Genomic DNA, 22806 nt, shown 5'->3' on the forward strand with positions numbered 1-22806 from the left:
TTTACAAAGAGCAATTCGGAATGCAAGCGGCTCAATGGTCTAGGGGTATGATTCTCTTCTCGCTTTGGGTGCGAGAGGTCCCGGGTTCAAATCCCGGTTGAGCCCGTCCAGCAATTATTTTATTTATTTTGAGTTCATTTATGATTTATAATTAAATACGCTTTTTAAATGTACACCAATAAATTGATGTTTAAAGTTATTATAGGTGGCTTGAAAGCTTACATTTATTTTCTTCTTGCTGTCTTACCAAAAATTAAGTCTCTTTTTGTAATCGGCCCTATTGGGCAATAAAAATACAAAAAGTAATTTAGAACGGGCTCAACCGGGATTTGAACCCGGGACCTCTCGCACCCAAAGCGAGAATCATACCCCTAGACCATTGAGCCGCTTAGCAGTTGAGACACTAATGTTGGTTTTGTTTTCAGTTATTGTTGTTCATATATATAAAAAATCGTAAATAGTTGTACAATTAACTAAATATTGTTATACTATTAAAAGCGCTTCTATTAAAAAAGATTAGGTTTATTGTGCATTTATTTTTTGCAGCTGTATGAAAAAAAATTATTGACTGGAGATGCGGGGCATCGATCCCCGTACCTCTCACATGCTAAGCGAGCGCTCTACCATCTGAGCTACATCCCCTGTTGGACAGCAACCACCCAATGAGCGTTTTATGACAAGCTCAGTAGCCATTCACAATAGTAGACAGTTTTTGGCTGACAGTGAGTACAACAACTTTATGCTTGCAAACAAATTAATCATAATATAATTAATATTAACTGCATAGAACAAGTGGCAAGTGCAAAATATAATATTAAAATATTGCTGTGATTTAAATATAGCTTCAATCAAGTTTAAGTGCAAACACATCATTCATCTGCTGACCAATTGTTTGCCAACTGCTTCAAACCAGATAAGAAGTAAACGTTGTACGTTCAGCAACTTGAATAAACTTATGCATTTAATTTCCGTTTCCGGTCAGTGAAAGTTATTCAAAAGAAAGAAAACAACAACAACACCTGCCAGAGCATGAACACCACACACATCTTTCTTTGTTGTTTTAGCACAAACACAAATAAACGCGCGGACAATTGCATATGGAGAAGTGAAGCTCTGAGAGCGGGTTGGAGACATTGCTGCTGGACATGGACATGGACATGCTTTGCTCTTACCTTCGCCCCATATCCCATGCTGGCCCACAGCATGAGGCATTACTATCTGCACTTTCACACTTGTGTTTATACAACTGTCGCTTGCTGGCGTATTTGTTTGCACGCCCCTCCGCTCCCCACACGCCCTGCTGCTCTATTATTATTTTCACAAGTTATATAAAAATAATAACGAAGCTGGACTGGACTGGAGTGGACTGACCGAAGCCGAGCGAGCCATCATCCATTATGCTGCGGGGCATTTATTTGCCAAACAATTCAGCAGCGAGCTGGGTGTCTGTGTCTGCTGCTCCTTGGGCAGCTTGCAACCACTTCATCAGCACTGTCAGACACTAGAGCTACATATCTTATGGTTTATGATGAAATCAAAACAATTGCCATTGCCCAGCGCTGCGCTCAGCTACTGTTGCCTGATGAGTTTGTTTATGCAGATTGGTTTGGAGTTTTTCCTTCTTTTTTTCGCTCGGCGTTAACGTTAATGGATAAATGTCCATGTGTGCTCAAGCTGCGACGACTGCAAGGATCTCTGTGTGTGTGTGTGTGCGCTCATTTTTGCATGTAACCCTTTTAAACGAAGCTTAACAGTTGCGCAAATAAGTATGTAACAAGGCTACTGACAGACAATAATGTATTTTAATTTACAACTATAAAGATACAGCACAGCATATTCACTAACAACGTTGTCTTCTTTCTTTTCAATTAAAATTGTATTGTTTTCGTTTACTTAGGCTTAGCCCAGGGCACATGCCAATCGCTGTTGGCAAGATTCAAAATTTTAAAACACATTAGTCTAAAACTTGCAATAGTTTGTAAATGATTTAATTGTTATTGCCACAAGGCTGTTGGAGGCGGTGGCCCAGGCAGCGGCATTAGCGCGGGTGGTGGCAAAGGCGGTGGCGGCAGTGGCGGACCCAGCGGTGCTGGCGGACGCATTGGCCCAAAGTAGCCTGGCCCATAGGGTGGTGGTGGCATTGAAGAAGAGCTAACGCTATTCTGATCTGTCTGATAGATGTAAACATTGCTATTGCCTTGCGCTTGCTGCTGCTGCTGCTGCTGCTGTTGTTGCTGCAGCGGCGTGGCATAGTAGGCGGGATAGTAGCCAGGCTGCGGTCGTATCGACGCCGGATTGCAACCATATGCTGGACAATTGAAATATCCATTAATGGGAAAAGCAGCGCCAGCATACATCGGTGCAGGATTATTATAAGCCAGCCAGCGATCACGCCAGCGTCGGAAGAGCGTGCCCAGAAAGAAAAACGAACGTCCATCTATGGGCACTGGTTGTGGCTCAGCATCGTCGTATTGCTGCTGCATATCAGCATAGCAAATGCCAGTTAAAATTAGTAGTAAAAACAGCTGCGCAGATATTAAATAAAAGCTTATGTTTCATATGTTTGTTTGTTTGATTTACAACCTACCAAGGCACTCATCTTGGGAACTAAACACTTTGAAGTCTGCGAGTGAACTAAGCACAGCTTTGGCTAATACAGCAGCCAGCTACGCTACAGCGTAATGAGGCTCGTAATTGAATCAAAGCTGTAATTACAATTGTTGCACGTAACTGTTGCAACGAAGCGTGGCAAGTTCAAGTTGCTGCAACACTTTTAATTCGACAGTAAAGATTAAAAGCTCACTGAAGCTACAATATAAGCAATAAGTAAATTTATAATTTAAACAAAATTTTGACTCATCAGGTCACACAAATTCAAGTGTTAGGAGCTACTTTTGCTTTATGCTGACAACACGTGCCAGCCATTATTTATTATTAAAGAACAAAACAGAAACTTGCCAGGCTCTTGACTTTTGTTGCCTGATTTTTGTTTTTTACAGGCAACACAATTGTTTTGAGTTATGTGCGCTGCGTGACAGGTGTACTAAAAATAATATTTAAAGCAATGCGCATTAAGCAATACTCTTTACAACTAAAATATAAATAAGCAATCAATATATAAAAATACATATAAGGCGAACTGTTAACAAACAGTAAAGTATCAAGAACAATTGTTGATAATATCAGCTTTAATTTGAACATTTATTAGTCTAGCTATGATTTGTGCTATCAATTTAAAATAAAATTGATAATATCAGCTTACATTAGTTTGAATATATATTAGTCTAGCTATGATCTATGCTGTCAACTAATTTATTTCTTTGTAATAATAATAAAACTTAATAAAAGTGAAAAGAATTAAAAAGCACTAAGTTCATTTTGAATGTAAAATTAATTGCTATTGCGTTAGTAAAATAATTTTTAATACTTTGCAAATTTGAAATAGTAAAATCAAATAAACAATCTTTGTTTAATGTACAACACTTGCTTTTGTTGTTGATGTATTAAACATTCTTTGCTTGCTGATGTACAATATCAGTTTTTGTGCTTAGAGCATCGAACTTTGAAAGGTTTTAAGTCCAACCAGCTTAACTGCTCTATGCCATTTTATGTGGGCGTGGCAAACACAATTCAAATGAGTATAAACTGCATTTAAGTTATGAGATTTTTAAATTTGCAAAAAGTGCTTAAATTAAAAATAAAAAATGCGAAATTTAAAAGTTAAATAATTCTTGCAGCTTTGTTTTTGGCATCAATACGATAACATTCGATAATCGGATAATTTTTAAAAAAGTTATGACTAAATAGCCAATGCAGTCAACTTACTATTCTTACAAATAAAGTAACATCAATAACAAAAGGTTGCATCAACAACCATAGGTAGTGTTGCAAGTTAACAACAATTGATATTTTATACATCAGCAACCAAAGTTCGTTTGTTTTGTACATCAGCAACCAATGGTTGTTGGTTTTGTACAGAACAAGCAATCTTATGTTGCTGATGTACAAAGCAAGCAATCTTTTGCTGTTGATGTACAAAACAATTTTTAATTTTTGATGCATAATAACAACTTCTCCTAACTAATTAACTAAGCTATGAAAGAAAATTGTAAATTCCTCAGATCAGTAAAACATTTGAGCATCGGATGGGTTGCTACCAAGTTATGACATTAATTCTATACCAGCCAACTGCTGCTCTCCGCTCTCCTGCCTAAATTACATCCTGGCTGCGTCCCATGGCCTCCAGTGTCTGGCAAAAGAAAAACAAAAAGCAAATGCTGTGAAAATTCACGCGCCCGTGAAAATTTCGCACGTTTTTATGACTCCCAGCTCAGGGCCAATCTGAACAACCCGCAGCAGGATTGTTTGAGAAATGGCTTTGTAGATTAGCTGCTGTGCCAGCATACACAGCAAAGAAGGACTTTGATTTTTGCGGCAAGTTGCATTTAATTAAAAAAAAAATATGCAAAGTCAACAGAAAACTAAAACGAAATTACGTAAGCAAGTTGCGTGGGGTTGGGGCTAAACTTTTCATAAACTTTGTTGCCATAAAAACAATAAAAACCGCAATCCGCCCCAGTGGCTGCCTTTGTTATCGCAATAAGCACCAAAACTCAAATGGACAATGGCCGAGTGTCCTTTTTTACGACAAAGCTAAATCCGGCGGAACCACATAAATTATGTTAATGCTTATGGTATAGACACGCCCACCATGTGTGCAATCCAATCGTACCGCCCGCCCCGTTCTGTGTCCAGCATAATCACAAAAATACACAGAAACAGCAAAAGCGACATTGTGTGCCGAAATGAGATTTGTTTAGTGCTGCTGCTCCGGCTGTGGATAGTTTTTGCCGTCTATTGAGAAAATTGCTGACAATTGCTAAAAACTGAGCAGAGAGGGCTGAGAAAGTTCTACAAAGCAGCAGCATGTTGTTGATGAGCTTAGTGATGTTCGGGACCAAACGGTTTAGGTTATCATAGACTGCAGGCGTGGCTGCCTGTAAATGATATATGAGCATGCATATGCTTGTCAACAGTTGTCCAATTAGTTATATATTTTTCAAACTCAACGTTAAAGCTGTAAACACTAAGTACTCAACATAAAACTCGAGAGGAAATTAGAAAAGGACATTGCTGTATCCGACAAACAAAGCAGAACCACACAAAAGCCAACAACATTGCAAATTAAATCCATAAAAATGATTATAGATATAACACACACACACACACACACACAGCGACAATTTGTTGTGGCATACATATTATTTTAAGCATTGTACGTGCAACTCCCTCCCATCGAATCGAAATTATCTGCCTGGTGCGCTTGAGTATGAAAAGCAAAGATAAGCACAACGACTGCAAATAAATCGAAACAAATAAAGTTGCTGCTGGCTAATTGCAGCCTACCCTCTGGAGAAATAATTGAAAGCCACTCGACGTTGACATGAAAATCCATTTGCGAAACAAATGCCAGACCACCCCAACTGGCCAGTGGACATGCCACGCAACATGCTGTCGAACATATCCGTCGCCCAGCGCCGTTTACTTCCGTTATGCAGGCACAGTTTGCTGTCTGCATGGACAACAGGTGGCATTTGCGTGGGCCTGGGAGAGTTGACATGCCGTTGTTGTTGGCTATAAAGCCGAATCCGAATCCGTTGCTGCCTATTTACGGCATGTAAACTTTTTGTCAGCTGTCATCGTTGCAGACGCACAAAAGCAAAATGAAACCGACGCAGCATTTTTTGCTGCTGCTGTGTTAGCTTTTAAAGTTGTACAGTACTAAAATTAGACTTTAATGCTATTATCAGTATAAAATATGTGCTTTATTTTAGGCTTAAAGTGCTCAAGATCATTAACACAAAGTGAGTTAAATAAAAAAAAAATAATAAACTCATTACATTTGAGTAGGCCCCGGCGAGATTCGAACTCACGATCTCCTGTTTACTAGACAGGCGCTTTAACCAACTAAGCCACGGCGCCGCTTGTCAGGCGACTGGCCAAACAGCGTTAAGCGCTTGAGCGTCTGCAAAACAAACGAAAAAAAAAGTGAAGCACAAATTTAGATGAGCAAGAAGCATAAGAATTTCACAATTTTCATTTGTTCTAGAAATGCACTATATATGATGTATTTACAAACAATGTAAAGCTAAGCTAATATGAAATACAAGGCGTTAAACTTACTTTGTTTAAACTGCAATCATTTATGTGCTCAGATAATCTTATTTTAAGATATATATGTAACAGTTGGGGACTTTATAGTGTCAATGAGTGTCGCCAATTTAATTTTATATAGGGGAAGCACATTCATATATGTATATCCATTAGTAATACAGCAATGCTTTTGTATTTCCTGCAAGGGAATGTACCGAACTGGCGGCGCCTATAAAAGACGCTGCTGAGACTCTAGCTGACAACAGAATACTTATCGTTGTTTAAGCATCAACAGCTACTAAATTTGATCAAACAATTGCAATGGAGTGTCAAGCAGCAGGAGATCCAAAAACTGGCGCAGCATCAGCGCGTTGCGGTGTCATGACTGGCGATGAACAGGCAAGTGCAAGGGCTGGAGTCTTTGCGCAGACGAATAGCAGCGCTGGCCCAGTTACCACAGGCCTATATGGTGCTGTTAATGCGTAAGTTGTAATTAAATGCAAGTGGCTTGCAGCAAACTAATAACTAATTTATTGCTAGCAATGGACATGGACTGTCGGTGCAGCATGGACATACGCCGGGACTTGGCAGCAGCACAACTGTGGCTGGCCAAGCTAATTTAATGATGAACAAACAGGCAGAGATAAATGCAACCGCTTTTCATACACACAATCGCACTCACGATCAGTTTGGCGGTGGATTGAATATGCAAACAGCTGGTGGACACTCTGCAGCACTAGGAGTTGCACATGTGCCGCAGTTTAATATGACGACAATGAATGCCAGCGGCAAAGCTAATCTGTATACCTCACCAAGCGGCAATTTTAATATGGATGCAACAGCTAATGCCAATCGGCATATGAGCGGACCCTTCAGAGGCAAGTCTGACTTTGGAGCTGGCTTGAATATGAATTATAGATTCTAAGCTAAGGCTGTGTATATCTCTTTGAATAAATGTAACAATTTCTTACTCTATCGCTATGCAAATTTGTTTATCTTTAAGCTGCGCACATTTGCATAACCAAAATCATTTGCTGGCAAGCCGATTATGACCATAATTACATGTCATTACAAGGCGTTTATATTGTGCTCTTAGCCACTTAGCTGCAGGCTCTAGCCCCAATAATATTGACTCGGCAACTTTCAATCACAATGCGCAGCTTCTACCTGCGCGGCTTAGGCCACAATTCCGCACACAGCTGACATGACTAGACTTCTTGACTTTGGCCACAAGATTGTGTAATTTTTATGGCTTAGTTGTGGCTTGGCTGTAAATATGCAAAGTATTGCGTATAAAACGCGTTATTTATGTCCTGCGACGGGGCGAAAATCTGACGCCAAAATTAATAACAACAGCAGCTGTCTGTGTGTGCGTGCGTGTGTGTGTGTGTTTGCTGAGTTTTCATGATGCGCATTATTATGGCCAAATTATACACCTTATAGAACAGTTGCGTTGCGTTGCGTTGCGTTTTCTTCCCTTCAATTTTTATGTAAAGCAATTTATTTTGAATTATTTTTATGGCACTTAACGTTGCGCTTGGGCGCTTTGTATAGAGCAGAGCAGCTTGACTGTCAAAAAATAGGAACATTGACATGAATATTAATAAATTTTATTGGTTTTAAAACTAGTCAGCCCTGTGTTTAGTTAGCACACAGTTTGTTACACATACACAGAACACAAAATAAGTTTGGAACTAATTTAAAATGATACAGCTGCAATTTATGCGCATTGCTTGTCTTATAAGCGTAAGTGATCAATGTCATTAAATGTATAAAAGTGTTTAAAGCTTATAAAATTTAGTTCATATTGATTGCTAATGGGCTGGCATTGGTCTCTGAGCTATTGCCGGTTAGGACTTTGCAGCATAGAAACTTTGAAATTGATCCGCTGCAAGCCGCAGCAAACAATCTGTTAATGTTTGCCAGGCATGGCGCGCGCAAGAGACCAACGGAGAAGCAGCTTAAAATAAATAATCCAATTAAGTTGACCACACGATCAATTAAATTGTGGGCCAGGCCACAGGCAGTGGATACCACACCTAATGAGGACAAGACGGGGCAGGGCAAGCTCAATGAGGACAAACCCAATGAGAACAAGCCCCAAGAAACAAGCACAAGCACGGGAAATTCGGAGACATATGGTACAGAGTGGACAATATCGGTGCCAAAATTTCAAGGCGATGACATGGGCAACTGGGTGTATAATCCGTGGGGTGTTACCTTTGGCAAAATCTGGGAAGACACGCGATTTCAACAAGGCGGACGCTGGACAATTCCTCGCATGCGCATCGACTCGGAATTAGCAAAGCGATATTATCCATAGTAAGTGCCAAGTAATTGTTTGATATAGTATTAACTATATGCTGCTATATTACAGCGATTTTCCGCAGTCCACCGTATGTCAAGGCAGATCTACGATTTATGACAAGGGCTGGAACACACAATGGCTCTTTCCACACAACTATCGCTATGTGCAGCCGGCGCGAAAAATTATGAAGGATCTGCGTAAAGAATTGTACCACGAAGGAGATTCGGAGCAGTGTCATACCAAAAATTTTACCGATTGGCAGGAATATCAAGAGTGCGCTGCGAAACGCAATCAGCGCCTGGAGTTCTTAATACCAAATTATCCACAGAAACAGGTCAGGCCCGACTGGGATTAACGTGGCCATGGCAACGACATGGCAACCCTTACAAATAACTAACAAGCAAGCAAGCAACTAAATAACTGTCAGTACATATTGTTTGGCTGAGCAGCAGCAACTAATCAAATGGATTTTACATATTGCGAATTTCCCAGCACCGTGTCCATTGACACCTTCAAGGCCTACTTCAGCAGCCAGACTGCCAAGCTGCCCAAAGTCAGCGATAAATCATTGGAGCAGAGCCCAAGTCAGACCGAAGCAGCAGGCGAAAGCCAAGCAAATGAAGCGAAAAGTCTGCGACATCTTGTGCTCGATGCCATTGTGCTCAACTGGAGTGGTAAGTAGCTCAAGCATAAGATGACAACAGTAAGTGTCTGACTGTCTGTCTGTCTGTCTGTCTGGCAGAGCTGCCGCTGTATCGTCAGCTATGCCGTCGCCAGGATCGCAACTATTTACTCAGCCAGCTGGATACACAGCTGCCGCTGCAGCTGCTCAGCGCACACATTCGTGACGATTCCTTTTGGCGTCGCTGCTATGAGCAGCGCTGGCGCTTGGCGCCATTGCAGCCGCGCGGCAGGGAGCGACACTGGATTAACATTTACATGGAGCGACATGTGCAGGAGTTTATTGAAAATATGCAAACCGGCGACTACGAGCAGGAGGGCAATGTGCAAAACACCTTGGACATTTGTGCGGCATACATAAATCAATTGGAGATAAATCTGCTGCAGCCCGCACCGCCGGACAGCGAGAACAATGGTAACTTGTAGTGCTGCCATTAAAAATATTTAAACTTTAATGAATGCGAGTGAATGACACAGATCACATTCCGCTTGATTACCTGCTGAGCAATCTGCCGGACTTACAGCGACTGCGGCTGAGCTACAGCACCAAGACAGTGGGCATACATTACCAGTTGGGGTGCAATCAGCTCACCACACGTGACACTCTGCTGCTGGCCAAGGGACTTAGCCAGTGCTTTGAGCTGCGCAAGTTTTGGTAAGCCACAGCGCTTAAACAAACTTTAGCTCACAATATTTTGTTAACAGTTTGCATAATACCAAACTATTGGCCTATCAGCTGCGCTTTTTGGCACACAGCTTGGACAAGGGTTGTCATCATCTGAAGTATTTGTACTTGCAACACTGCGCTGTAGGCGATGCTGGCATACGCTGCTTTCTTGAAACCTGCGGCAGAGAATCCTTTGCCACGCTTACAGTGCTCGACCTGAGCAACAACGGCATAAGTAAGTCACAGTACTGGCATTGATATGCAATTAATTGTTTTCTTTGTAGCCGAAGAAGGCGCCTATACGCTCAGCCGCACCTTGACGCGCGTGCCGCTGGAGTGTCTGGTGCTGCGTCTGAATCCCATACAGAGCGACGGCGCCGCTGCCATTTTTAATACGCTGCAGCTTATGCCCATTAAGCAGCTCAATCTTGGCAGCTGCAGCATCAGCGCCAGCATTACCAAATTATTCATGATGCTTATTTGCCAGCACACGACATTAATACACATCGATTTGTCCAACAATTGTCTAGGCGAGGTATGTCGTAACTTATTCAAAATCATGCACATTTATTTATTTTTCACGCACAGCACTTTGGCAAACATTTGCTTAAAGTAATTGGCAGCAATAAGGCGCTGGAGCGACTCGATCTGCGCAACACGGGCCTGTCCATGGAAATGCGTTGCAAGTTTGAAGAATTCTTGCTAAAGAATGCAAAGCGCAAAAAGCATCACAAGCAAAAGCAGCAACAACGCGATAAGTTTAAAGCCATGTTGCAGCTATAAATCATATAAAAGACTTAACTTTAAGCTTAGACCAACACCGAGCTTAAGAGTTTACTCTGAAGCGCGCAAATGTTAAATTTCTGGCATACAAACTGCATAACCAACAAAATACTCTACAACAATAATAATTATATATGTGTATAATATTTGCCATATAATACGCATTAAAACTAAGAAAATAAATAACATTTTTTAACAATGCACACGTCTTTTCTTTTTTGTTTGGCGGCATAAGAAAATATTTTAAGATTATTCACTTCTTATTATTGCACAAATTATAGAAATACATTCGTCTATCTTTTCTTAGTTAGTATATAAAATAATACAATAAATAACATAATGTACTAAAGCTCTATTTTTGTTAAACAGTTGCTTTTTTATTTAATCAATTAAACAAGCATTTAAAGTAAGCAGCTAATAAATTTGCATTGCTCAAAATATTAAGTATACGACTAGATCTACAACTTAAGGCGTAGCTTCAAAACAATAACTAAATTTTCTTATCAGTTACGCATATTCTAAAATTAAGAATGTTTTCTAAACATTTATCAATAGCTGCTTGCAACTAAATGTATTGAAAAGTTGACAACAAAAGTTGACACGTTGCGTTTTAGCAATCGCCCAACTTTCATTAACCCTCAACCTTGTTGACTTAGTCGAAAGTAAAAACAATGCATACCCAAGACCCAAACACATTTAACACTCAAGCAGCCTTTTTCTAATGGTTTGGTCCCAACAGCAACAACAACAGCAACAGTAGCAACAGTAAAAACAGCAACAGCAAGCAAAACAAACTAAGTGGCGCTCAGCGAAACACTTGAAAATGAGTTGGAAAAAAGGTAAAAAGTTGTTGGAAAAATAAATAAAGAGCAAAGCTCTATTTGTTGTTGTTTTTACTATATTGGTTGCCATTTCTGTAGTAGTTGGCAAAGTAATAAAATGTTGCTGTGTTTGGTTTGGTTTTTTGTTAATGGCATTTAAGTGGTGTTCGCCTCAAACTAATGTAGCATATACGCTTTAAATTAACTTTGTGCTATTTTTCAATTAAAAATATACTTGCAATGGCTGGTAACGTGAAATATTTCTTTCAATTTTGCTTATTGTTCATAGCGTGTTTACTTAGGACCTTGTTGTGTTTATCTGCGCAAAGTGAAAATCAACAGCGACTGAGATACTTGCATATCAGATACATGTATTCATGTTTATCAAAAAAAAAGGTATATGTGATATATATTTACACATATGTTAATTGCATTTTGAATTTAGCTGCGAAGAGACGAATTTGCAGCTTCCTCTGGCGTTTCAAATTGGCAAAAAATGTTCGCTTAAAGCTTCAAATGGTGTCTCTGTTAGGAAACATGGCTATATATTGTTTGAATTGTTTAGTCAGCATGTTTAGCAGCTCATAAATTTTATTGTGTATAGTTTTTTGATTTATGTTAAAAAAAAAGTTGAACAGACAGCTGCAAAAAAATAAAATGCAGCCAAATAAACAACTAAAAATCTGAGCTTACAGCTAAGCTTTTGCATATACTCTAGCTTAATTTTCTATGCCATTGGCTGCTTTTAAATTTTAGCAAATTGTGCACAAAAGCAAATTCGAGTTAATTGCATTCATTGGGCGTGGGCGTGGCACGAAATTCTGACAGTTATCGTAATTATTTATGAGAAGTCTTTGCTTTTTTTTTGCACACATATTTTTATATTTTTCAAAACTGCCCTTGGTCATTATTTTGGGGTGTAGGTCAAAGGGTAAATGGGCATGCAAAACTTTTCAAATTAAATTAAAAGCAAGCCGAAAAAGGCGCAGACAAAACAAATTTGATGAGTCAGCTGCGTGTGAAGAAAATTACGGCAACAACTGCAGCGTTTAAAAGTCAATAAATCAGCGCATAAATGACAAGGGTTAAACAAAAGAAACAAATATAAACAAAAAACTGTATTGATCATGAGAAAGCAAATAGAAAATTTGATTAGTTGGACAGGGCAGCTGTGTGCTGATCAAATTTATGTCATAATACTTGTACTTAAAGATTTTTCAAAACGCATGGTGGGGGGATGGTTTTTTCAGCTGCAGGGTCTGTGTGTTTTTGGTCGGTGGCTGTGTATGCTCATTGAGCTGTAATCTATCAAGTTTGGCAAATAGGTACGTTGTGTGGCAAATTGGTAAGGTTGTATGATTGCGGCTGATTGATAAGTTCGGCCTTCAATTGGTCTAGTGGGGTATGATGTCTCGATTTGGGTGCGAGAGGTCCCGGGTTCAAATCCCGGTTGAGCCCGTTGTACATTATCTTTTTGCTTGTCTTGTTGTTACTAACAATAATAATTTTTATATAGCAAAGCTGACAATGTGACTTTATTGCCGATACAGATAGATAAAAATTCAATTCAGGATTTTGTCGCACGCACACATTTGTTTTTGCTTCGACATTTTTATGATTATTTCACTCCTTTCAAGCCAAGAAAAACACACAAAATTTACATATTGCTGCCTGGCTGTGTCGTCCTTACATATGACAGCCTTGGGAATTTCCAATACCAAAGCGGCAAACTCATACGATGTGAGAATTGCTACAAGCAACTGTTTTATGTTGTTGCTGCTGCTGCTGTTGTTGCCTGTCTAAACAATAAAGAATAATCTGTTTGTGGCGGGGTGGCGCAGTCTTGTCTGTCTGAAGTTTGCTTAAGCATCGAGAATTGCCACGTTTTATTGCTTGTAATTTGCATGCAAGTTAGGCATTGGCCAACTTTTTTATAGTCGACTTTAAGGCGCTTAAATGGCGCATATACGAGCGCATGGATGAGTTGACAATTCGATTGCTTGCCTTTGTTTAATTTCTAATAAGACTCGCACATTTTTGTGACTTGCTGTCACCGCGTATTATTAAGTCAACCTTTTCACTCTGTGCCGTGTCCGCCGGACAATATTTGCCAATCAATTGGCGCAAACACAAATTGTCCATTTTCCTGTCGCCTGCTGTCGCCGGTGCGGAAGGAATTTTAAAATTCAAATATAAAATAAAATGCCCAATTGAAAGCGGTTACAATGAACATCCTTCTGAACTGTCGCAACTGAACGCAACTATGGCCAACAATGAACTCAAGATAAGTCTGTACCCAGTTCAGTTCAGTTCAGTTATTTGTTGTTTGGGGTGTCTGCGCAGACCGCAGCAAATAATATTGAAAATCCGTAGACAATTGTGTACACATTTCAGCGCTGGCCGCCGGACCCGCACTTAAGTTACACTGCTGCTAATGAAAATCAACTGTGCTTAGCTTGGGGTTTGGGCCTGTTTCATTTGCATGCATACGAAATGGAAATTCCTTTTCGTCAGTTGCTTTTGTTTTTTTAATAAAAGCAAAGTTGACGCGCCGTCTCAGCAAAAATGCCAATTAAATAAGCGCCCGCAACAGTTTGGTAATGTGAGTTGGTCTCGCTCTCATTAGCACAAATCATTGTCATGCATGCTGGCGCATATATATATCATGTTGATGGCCAGCAAAAAAAATATATGCAGGCATTACAAATTATTAACATTATCACACGCAAACATAATCCACTCTGTAGCAAGTACAAATGATTTGCCTTAACAGCCAAGCGGCCGGCAAATTGCTGCAGCAGCATCAAAAAGCAAAATCCTATGCTCTGTGGTCATCCTGCTAAGTGGACAAATCTACCACAAATACGAAAATCACCCTCATTATGGCCAAAATACCTAAATGCCGAGCTGTCTGAGCATGAGTTTGAGTCTGAGTCTCAGTCTGTGTGTGTGTGTCTGTGTTTTTTTTTATCGCTATGTCGACAAGACCACTGGGCATGTTAACAGACAACATGCTATGACTACGACAGCCAGTACGTTAAATGGTCAGCCCCCCAAAAACAGCAACAGCAACAAAAAAGGCGACAATGTTCACAGTTAGTACGCCGCGGCCTAAACCGAACCGCTGTCATCATGGCCTGACACTAAAAGTGGTTTAAGGCGATAAGATGCCCAAGGTTTTGTGTGCTGCTGGACTCGTTGACAGTGTCTGCTGCTGTGGCTCACACTGACTGCCTGCCTGGCTCTTGAATTGGTTATGCAAAAGCGTCGCCCCCCATTTAGCACATTGGCTTAATGAGTAGCGCAAGTTTTATATTAACCGACTCAGCTACAAAGAAGATTTTATAGTATTTATAGAATTTTATTTCTGCTTGTTTAAGTCCAAGCAGCAGCAATTATTTGTTCAACTTTTAATTTACGCTGTCATTCAAAAGATATAAAACTAATAGTTGCATGAATAAGTTTGTATATTCTTAGCCATTTAAAAAGAATTAACAGATATATATCAAACTAAATGTAAAACTGTTTTTTTTATTTATTTGCTTAATGCCAGCTATGCACAACAAATATTTAAAATTAAATTTAAAAGTATTTAAAAATTAAGTTTTTGTTTTTCTTTATAGATTGGGAGTGTTAAACAGACTCAACATTGGGGTCTAATTAACATAAGTTATTTATATATAGACTTACTTTATAGGGATACAAAATTTATTGTATAAAGACGATTGTTATAAAGAATATATCTTGTTAAATGTATAAGTATATTTTCTTTTTCAATCGAAATCTATGACAAAGTGTAGTCGTTTACATTTTTTATATAAAATAAACTAGTAGAGCTCGTATTTCCGAAACAGCAACACTTAAGTTTTTCCCCTATGCCCACCCAGAGAGAGTTCAATCCAATAAGCTGTAAATTACTTTGCTGCCTTTATACGCTTCTAACTAAAACTGCTTAAGCAAGCAAAAATCAATCGATTTGCTCGCCTCGTTGCAAGTAATTCGCATTTTGCCATTATGCTGTCTCTTTCTTAATCGCTGTGGCTAAAATCCAATTGCTAGTCCACAGAAATTATATGCAGCGCATTGTGGTTGGTCTTAAGGTTTTCCATTTAGACAACAACAACAACAACAACAATAAGAAGAAGCATAACAAGTGGTATTGTTGCTTGGACTTAGGCTGCTACTTTTTTATGCTCTTTGCGTAGTTTTAGCAACTAAATGGTTTGGGCGATAAATAATGTCCGTTTGTACTTTTAAACGACTTCCTTTCATTTGTTTTGCCAACGTTTCTCCGACGCGTCGATGTTGGCGGCTGCAAACGATGGTTGTTCAAATTGTTTCAACGCCAATACATAATGGTTGTTGCCCCGCCTCCAAATGGGCGAAGGGCAGGAAAACAAGCCGTCAAAGATAGCAATCTTCGATTTTACTTTTGTATTTTTTGCTTTGCGTTTTTTCCTGGGGTTTCATTTACTTCATGTTGCTGTTGCTGTTGTTGTGGCTGTTCAATTGATGTGTCCTGGGATAAGGCAAAAACCGAAAACGAAATGCGCTGAAATGTCCTCTAGCTGTTGTTGTTGCTGCTGCTGTTGCGTGGCATTGCGGCATATAAATCGTTTTATTTTGTGAACGGCATTATTGGCGTCTGCCTGGATTGGATGACGCGTGTAGGAAGTGCTGCTGTTGTTGTGACGCGCTTGAGGTTCCTGCGAAGATAAATGGCTCACTTAGCAAGCAGTGCCGAGCACGCCGCGTGCCGCGCTGTATCTGAATCTGCTGCTGGTGCGGGGTGTAGAGGCCAAAACAGCAACAAACAATGACAACAACAGCAACATCAACACGATAGGTGTGTGCGGTTTAACGCTTTGGGTTTAAGTTGGACATTGGTACGTGCCTTCGCCTCCTGGTACGTTGCTAAACTGACAGCCAGTTGGGCTAAGACTGACAAATAAAGGTGACTTTATCATCAGCAACAACAACTGATGGCTGAGCTTAGCTCAAAAATAAAGTGTGGTGTGGGTATAAAAACAGAGAAGTGGAGTAACTAAAAGTAAAAGTACAGTAAGTAGTAGAAAAGTTGTTCAGATAGTTATGATTTTTAAGCTAATATTTAAGTAATAATGTCTGGTGTACGAACTGTAGTTGATATTATGAAGTTTCAAAGTTTATTCAACAAACTTGAAAAGTAATTCAAATTATATTCTTATAATAAATATTTATAACTTGAAAACTCTTATGGCAACGTTGAAAGCTTGTATACAATAATAACAACAAAATAATTATATTGCTATGATATGAGGCTGAAAGCGATCGCAAAATCTTGATAATATATATAGTAATATAAAGCATACGCACATATTAAACATGCGCACATATTACACATACGCACATCTTAACAATTGCTGTGATCTATTTGTTGCTCTATATATTTAAGTTCGGATTTGTACAAATTTTACTGCTATTATCTATTAGCAAATTTCTTAACACGTTCTTTAACTTTTGTAGTTGCTATAAGTTGTTTAATGCTCTAGCAGAAGATCATTCAAATCTTTGGCTCAACCTGTTGAGCAGGTTAAAGTTTTATTTTTAGCTCACAGCTTATACCTCCCAACTTATAGTTCACATCTTATATAGCTGAGTTAATTAAAAATATATATACTTTTGTTAAATGCACAGTTAACTCAATTATAACATTTGCTAAGCTCTTTGCTCGGCTGTCCGCTTGGACCAGCATAGATAAAGTAAAGACTATGTGCTCCCAGCTCCAAAGAGATTTGCTCATCCTTCGCTCTTATATTGTGCACACACAGACACATAAATCAAACAATAAGTACTCTTTATTATTATTATTTGCACTTTTTGCATACGTAGAAGGCACACGGTATTTACTTAAGCAGCAACAACAGCTACCAACAGCTACACCAGCCATGGGGCATACTTCAACTTGGCTTATTGAATAAGTCAGCAGCGAGCAGCAGCGAGCAGAAGCGAGACGCACGAAAACTTCAATAACAACATACCAGACTCACTTCAGCAACAAAGTTTAGAGCGACGCCCCGTCGCTTTTTGGTGCCTGCCACGCCCACACCCACTGACTCCTGAGTGCTGCTCTGGCCACAAATCTACATCAGCCGCAGCAGAAATAACATAATTTGCATAAAATTGACGTTAAAGGTTACCGCCAACATTATGAAATGCCAAACATTTACTTAGGCGAGCGCCAGCCAAAAAATCTACCAAGTGCTCGCATTAATAACCTTAAATCAATTTCATTATAAAGCAACATGAAAAACATGCGTTAAAATTAATTTTTTATTTGCAAAGGGACGTACGCATAAAAAAAGGGCTGCCCCAACAAATTACATGCATGTAAAAAAGTTCGCGTACTTTATGTTGTGGGTGGCGCGCCACATAATAATGGCAGCTTTCATTTTGGGTGCAGGCGTTACTTAAAGACTGATTAGCTAACTTTAGCAAGCAACTACTTTGCCCCTTTGGGACTCGCATGCGTTTAAACTAATTAATTAGCAAATTTGCAGGCGTTGAAAAGGAAGCAGACATAAATCTTGTCGCACAACAGGCGGCCTATGGGGCGTATGTGTTACTTATGAATATGCATTGCCAGAAGGGAGCACAGATTGCGCATACGCCAAGTGGGCGTAGCTATATTTCCGGGCTGCAGACATGTCTAGCTAATAATAAAAAATATGAAGCTTGTTAAAGTTAGACAAGCATTGAAATTACATTTAACTATTATTCAATTAAGTTACAAATTTAAGAACTTTAACGCAGCCACAATAAACAATAGCAACTGAAACAAATCTCCCGCAGCTAATTTGAGTGTAAGTCAAGCGTATAAAGCCGATTAGATGCACAGCTTGGCCGTAACAGCTTTTAGCAACAAAAATAACATAAAATAAACAGATAAGCGAGCATGAAATAAAATAAAATGCCAAATAATAAACTCGCTGACCGCAAGCCGAGTTGCCCAGTTAAACAGACGCACTCAAGAGTAAAAGGAATGCGATGATAACGCGCTGATAATGTGAAAGGGATTCCCATAAACAGCCGCTTGCTACTGCCTGGTCAGCATTGAAAGCCAAGTTGACTCCCTCGGGTGCCGTTGCAGCCAATTAGGAGCTGCTGCTGTTTGGCCATGCAAATGTTTTTGGGCTAACCCTTGTGCGTGTGCAGATTATCAAATTAGCGTAAATGTTATTGGCCCTGTGGCGTTGCTATGAGCTGAATTGCTGACATGCCACACATGCCACATGCCCCCAACCGTCACTTGCTGTATAAATTCAATTTCCTGTCGCCAAAAAGGTGCAATGCGCAAATGTTGGGCGACTTGTGATAAACGCAAATCCTTAAATGATTTAGTCGACTGCCACTGAACCTTGCTAGTTGCCAGCCATAAAAATGAAAAGGCTAAAAAAGAATTGTCTTCATTTGTGTATAGAAAAATACATTTATATAAAATTCATATGTGGCTATCAACTGCCGCCCAAAGCGGCTTAAGTTTTAGAGTTACGCTCGGACTTTTGACTGTGACAAAGGTGCTTGGACTGCTGCTGCTGCTCGGTGCCTTAAGCTGCTCAGCGTGTGCTGCTGTTGATAGCAAATATTATTTAAATATGCAAGTTTACTTTTATTGTTTGAGCAGCAGCAGCGCAATTTAATAATTCAGTTTGCTTAGCTTGCCAATCAATCAAAGTTTTTAAATCCCTGCTTTAATTTTCTAACAACAATTTGCGTAAACTTGTATTGCTGCCAGCAATTAGCAAACCACAACTGAAGTCATTAAAAGCGCCAAACTTTAAGCGTTTTGGCTACCCTCAAGTTGAAGGCGCCGCAAAACAAAAACCATTAAAACAATTTAATCGCACTCCAAAAGTAGCGTGAAAGAAATCTACACAAATATCAAAAGGCGAAATGAAATGCAAAAGTTTTTATTTTGACGCGGGCGGCGCTTTGCTTGATTGTAAATCGTTAGCTGAGTCCCTGGAGACGGGCGCGAGCTCTGCTCAGCTCAGCTCTGCTCTAGTCATGGTAGGCGTTGGTGTCGGTGGCGCCTTCCCACTGTGAGTTGAGCGCTGTAAGCGTTTACAAGTTAATTTTCACATTGGGACATGAACTGACACTCCTCCCACGAGTGGCTTTAGCCGAGGCAATTTTCCTTGCCACTTTTGTTTAGTTTTTGATTTGACTTTTACTTTTTTTTTTTGCTGCTTGCTTGCTGACTGGCGGTTTTTCGGCTAATTATCATCATTTTTGCAAAATGCCTAAAGCGATTTTAGCCAAGTTTTTCTGCTGTTTAGACGCTAAAGTTTCAATGGGGGGCGCACACTGTGGGTTGAGGGCATGGCTCTGGCTATTATGTGGCCATCAACATAATTTGTTATGCGTCCTTGTTGTTGTTGTTGTTGTTTGCTTATCGTTGTTTTAGTTGTGACTGTGTTCAAAACTTTTGCTGTGATTTTTATGAGGCAGCAATCAAAATTTAATGTGCGGCGCCCGTTTTGCACTTATTCTTGTTTTATTCGCATTGCTGCGTGTTTATTGAAAAATAAAATACTTGGCATAATCAAATAAATGCGCAGCAAAAGCAACAAAAAAAAAAAGAATAAACTGCCAACCCCAATGCCACCCGCATTTGCACGATTCGTTAAACAAAGCACACGTTAACAGGCGCAGAGCTCGAATAAAAGGACAGACAATAGCAAGCGGTCAGTTGCAGCCCAAGCCGAAGCCCGTGGGCGTAGGTAACACACAGTGCGTATGTGTGATGCGCTTTAAAAACTCAGCACAACTCAAAACAATGTTGAGTCTTCAGTTACTTTGCTGCATGCAAATGCTTTTAACATTTATTTGCTTTGTTTGCCTTGTTTGCTTGTCGTCACAATCGAAAAAAAAGGCAGCCAGGCAACATATGCGGCTAAACAAGCCCGAAAAAAACAAGCAACATTGCAAAATTGTTTGGCAAATATTGAATTTGCAACATATTCGACGCTCATATGTCACAACGCGAGCCAGCGGTCTGACAATGGATCTGGCCAACTGAAAGGTTCTGTGTTTACTTGTGGACTGGGAGTTGAAAGTTGCCAAATTGGTTGAACACCTTTTTATGTGAAATGTTTTGCAGCTGTTGAGCAAATAGTATGCCATTAATTTTAAGTGTTGCCGTTTAGCAACAGCAAAATATATTAAATATTGTAGTCTGGGTTGTTGTAATTATGCCAAGGGACGCATAAACTTGTCTCTTAATTAAAGTTAAGCCGCAGACTCAAGTCAAAAGTGGCCGCAACAAAATTAACAATTATGAATTTAACAAGAAATTACAAGTGCCCAAGACACGACGACACTCAAATTAGATTTTTATTGTTGCAAAAGAAAATTATGCAAATTATGTTTTGGGGACACACACACACACACACAAAGGCAATTAACATTAGCAGCATTGTCTTTATAAAGCTAACAGACTTAGCAGCTAAATAATTAATGCTCGCCGCCAACCGTGCGTATGAGTAATCTACACTTAAAAGCTTCACAATCATTATTAGAGCTAGCACAAATGAAATCTGTGCAGCAGCATCTTCAACTTGTGGCTTGCGGTTTGTCTCAACCTTTAGCCAGCTGGTCAAAGTTTTTGCACGCAGTCGCTCTCTAAATTATTCATAACGGCAAAAGCAGCAGCCAGCAGCCAGGGCAGGCGTTGCGGGCTGGACGACATCCTGGCAGCCTGGCACGCCTCGAGCGTGTAGCAAACTAATTACCCCAACTCAAGCCAACACACACACATGTTTGTTTGCTTTGCTGCTTGTTGTTGTTGTAAGGGACATGTGGTTGGTTGTTGTCTGCGCCTTTTAATAGTTGCCATAAGCTTCACTTAAGATTCGCTGACACATGTTCCAGGGGCAGTCAAGTGGCTGTGGCCCAGCAGCCATTTGCATTGACATAAATTGATATCACGGCGTTTATGTCTTCATTGAGATAAGAAACTCATACTGGCTGCTATTAATTGACATATTTATGAGGGTAAGCTAACAGCCCATTGGCTGTACTGATTTGATTAAGCAATTTAGTGTGTGTGGCTGTCTAGCATAATAAATTACTAAATTATTTAGTTTAGTCTTTAAAGTTCAAAGGCCTGCGTCACTTTAAGACACAAGCAAAGCTTAGCGCACTTTTGTTTACTTTCAGACTTTGCCAGCCGCGTTCATAACAGATGACCTCATATTTATGCGAGGCTGGAGTCGCGTTTGACTTAAACAACTTTGATTTCTATAACTTGTATGCTATTTTTTGTGCAAAGCCATAAGGCAAACACACTCGAGTCATAAAAAGATGCCTGCAGACAAACAGAACGACACAGTCAACATGCGATTGTAGTAGTCAGGGCCAACATAAAGATCAAATGTCAATAGGGCGTGCTGTGGCTTTGTGGGGGCTGCGCTCTAAATGTGGCCAAAACCAAAGACAAACAGCGACAACAATATATACAGACAAAATTCTAAACGTTGTCATAAAAATGAAATGAAAACAAGCGAAAGGCGAGCGCACAAGTAAAAAACTTAAGACATTCAATAAGTTTACTTACGACTTACCCCTGTAAGCGACCAGCAGCAACTGCTGCTGACCTTTTTATCGCTCTAAATATGTTTATGGAACGCTCTGCCCCACGCTCTCTTATTCGCTTGTAAATCTGCTCAATTCTATGCTATGTGTTGCTTTTTAACGACAATGTGTGTGTGCCTTCATATAAATTATTAGTTTAATAAAAGCAGTAGCCTCTAACAAATTACAGCCAATGCAATTTGTTATTAAACTTACTACAATAGCTTAAAATTCAGCTTGAAATTTGCCTTAAGCAAATGTGCAGGCAGCTAATTCATTTTTCAATTAATATGAAATCATGCATTAAAATTGAATTAGCAACCGAAACTAAAAACAAATCAAGCTGCCTGCCTGGCTGGTGAGAAAACTTGGCAGTAACTTTGGCCAATTAGAAAATTACGTTGCGAACAATGGCAATAGCAACAGCAATGGCAGCGACAATATGTTGCCCATTTGGTTGGAGCAAGAGCGTCTTGAGTATTCCAAAGTCTTGGCAAATATTGTTTAGTAATTTCGCTACGCTAATTTTGTATGTTAGCCGGCGGCCAGACCTGGCAAAAGTTCAACTAACAAACAAAAGTGATAATTACAAGACTACAGGCGAAGCCAGAGCCAGGAGTACGTCAGGATACAACAACAAGGAGGAGTAGGTAGCAAGCGAACTTTGTTTGTCAGCTTTCGTGTACGAATGCAAATAATTTTACAAAAATTAAAAGCAGTGCTCAAGAGCTGGCAAAACTTTTGCGTAAATTCAACATTTTTGAAATCTATTCCAACAT

At 39.7% G+C, this 22806-nt stretch overlaps 4 protein-coding genes and 4 non-coding genes across 9 annotated transcripts; 4 read left to right on the top strand and 4 right to left on the bottom strand.

Moving 5' to 3' along the window:
- Positions 1 to 28: 28 nt before the first annotated feature.
- Positions 29 to 105, top strand: Trnap-ugg. Its single transcript has one exon. It is a non-coding gene; the product is annotated as a tRNA-Pro (tRNA).
- Positions 106 to 314: 209 nt separating this feature from the next.
- Positions 315 to 386, bottom strand: Trnap-ugg. The gene has a single exon. It is a non-coding gene; the product is annotated as a tRNA-Pro (tRNA).
- A 183-nt stretch (positions 387 to 569) lies between these two features.
- On the bottom strand, positions 570 to 642 carry Trnaa-agc. Its single transcript has one exon. It is a non-coding gene; the product is annotated as a tRNA-Ala (tRNA).
- Positions 643 to 1954: 1312 nt separating this feature from the next.
- LOC108601307 lies at positions 1955 to 2599 on the bottom strand. The gene is made up of 3 exons (XM_033293924.1): positions 2588 to 2599; positions 2081 to 2525; positions 1955 to 1959 (listed from the first exon to the last, which is right to left on the bottom strand). The coding sequence occupies exons 1-3, from the start codon at positions 2597 to 2599 to the stop codon at positions 1955 to 1957; spliced, it is 462 nt and encodes a 153-aa protein (XP_033149815.1).
- Positions 2600 to 5908: 3309 nt separating this feature from the next.
- On the bottom strand, positions 5909 to 5982 carry Trnat-agu. The gene has a single exon. It is a non-coding gene; the product is annotated as a tRNA-Thr (tRNA).
- Positions 5983 to 6451: 469 nt separating this feature from the next.
- On the top strand, positions 6452 to 7078 carry LOC108602643 (attacin-A). The gene is made up of 2 exons (XM_017990788.2): positions 6452 to 6635; positions 6694 to 7078. The coding sequence occupies exons 1-2, from the start codon at positions 6475 to 6477 to the stop codon at positions 7076 to 7078; spliced, it is 546 nt and encodes a 181-aa protein (XP_017846277.1). The 5' UTR covers positions 6452 to 6474.
- A 708-nt stretch (positions 7079 to 7786) lies between these two features.
- LOC108601807 (CG43308) lies at positions 7787 to 9029 on the top strand. 2 transcript variants are annotated; one of them, XR_001915221.2, is made up of 4 exons: positions 7787 to 7899; positions 7955 to 8475; positions 8531 to 8883; positions 8954 to 9029. XR_001915221.2 is itself a non-coding variant. In XM_017989743.1 (3 exons), the coding sequence occupies exons 1-3, from the start codon at positions 7858 to 7860 to the stop codon at positions 8814 to 8816; spliced, it is 849 nt and encodes a 282-aa protein (XP_017845232.1). In that variant the 5' UTR covers positions 7787 to 7857; the 3' UTR covers positions 8817 to 8925. The 2 variants fall into 2 exon arrangements, 1 of the variants encoding a protein (XP_017845232.1); XM_017989743.1 differs by lacking the exon at positions 8954 to 9029 and having other exon boundaries at positions 8531 to 8925.
- Positions 8925 to 10596, top strand: LOC108601806 (dynein regulatory complex subunit 5). Its single transcript, XM_017989742.1, has 6 exons — positions 8925 to 9135; positions 9204 to 9557; positions 9620 to 9797; positions 9848 to 10044; positions 10094 to 10344; positions 10398 to 10596. Exons 1-6 carry the CDS (start codon positions 8925 to 8927, stop codon positions 10590 to 10592), a joined length of 1386 nt encoding a protein of 461 aa, XP_017845231.1. The 3' UTR covers positions 10593 to 10596.
- The last annotated feature ends 12210 nt before the right edge of the window (positions 10597 to 22806 follow it).

This window comes from Drosophila busckii, chromosome 3R (genome assembly GCF_011750605.1).
Source record: "Drosophila busckii strain San Diego stock center, stock number 13000-0081.31 chromosome 3R, ASM1175060v1, whole genome shotgun sequence".
Taxonomy (NCBI): Eukaryota; Metazoa; Arthropoda; class Insecta; order Diptera; family Drosophilidae; genus Drosophila; species Drosophila busckii.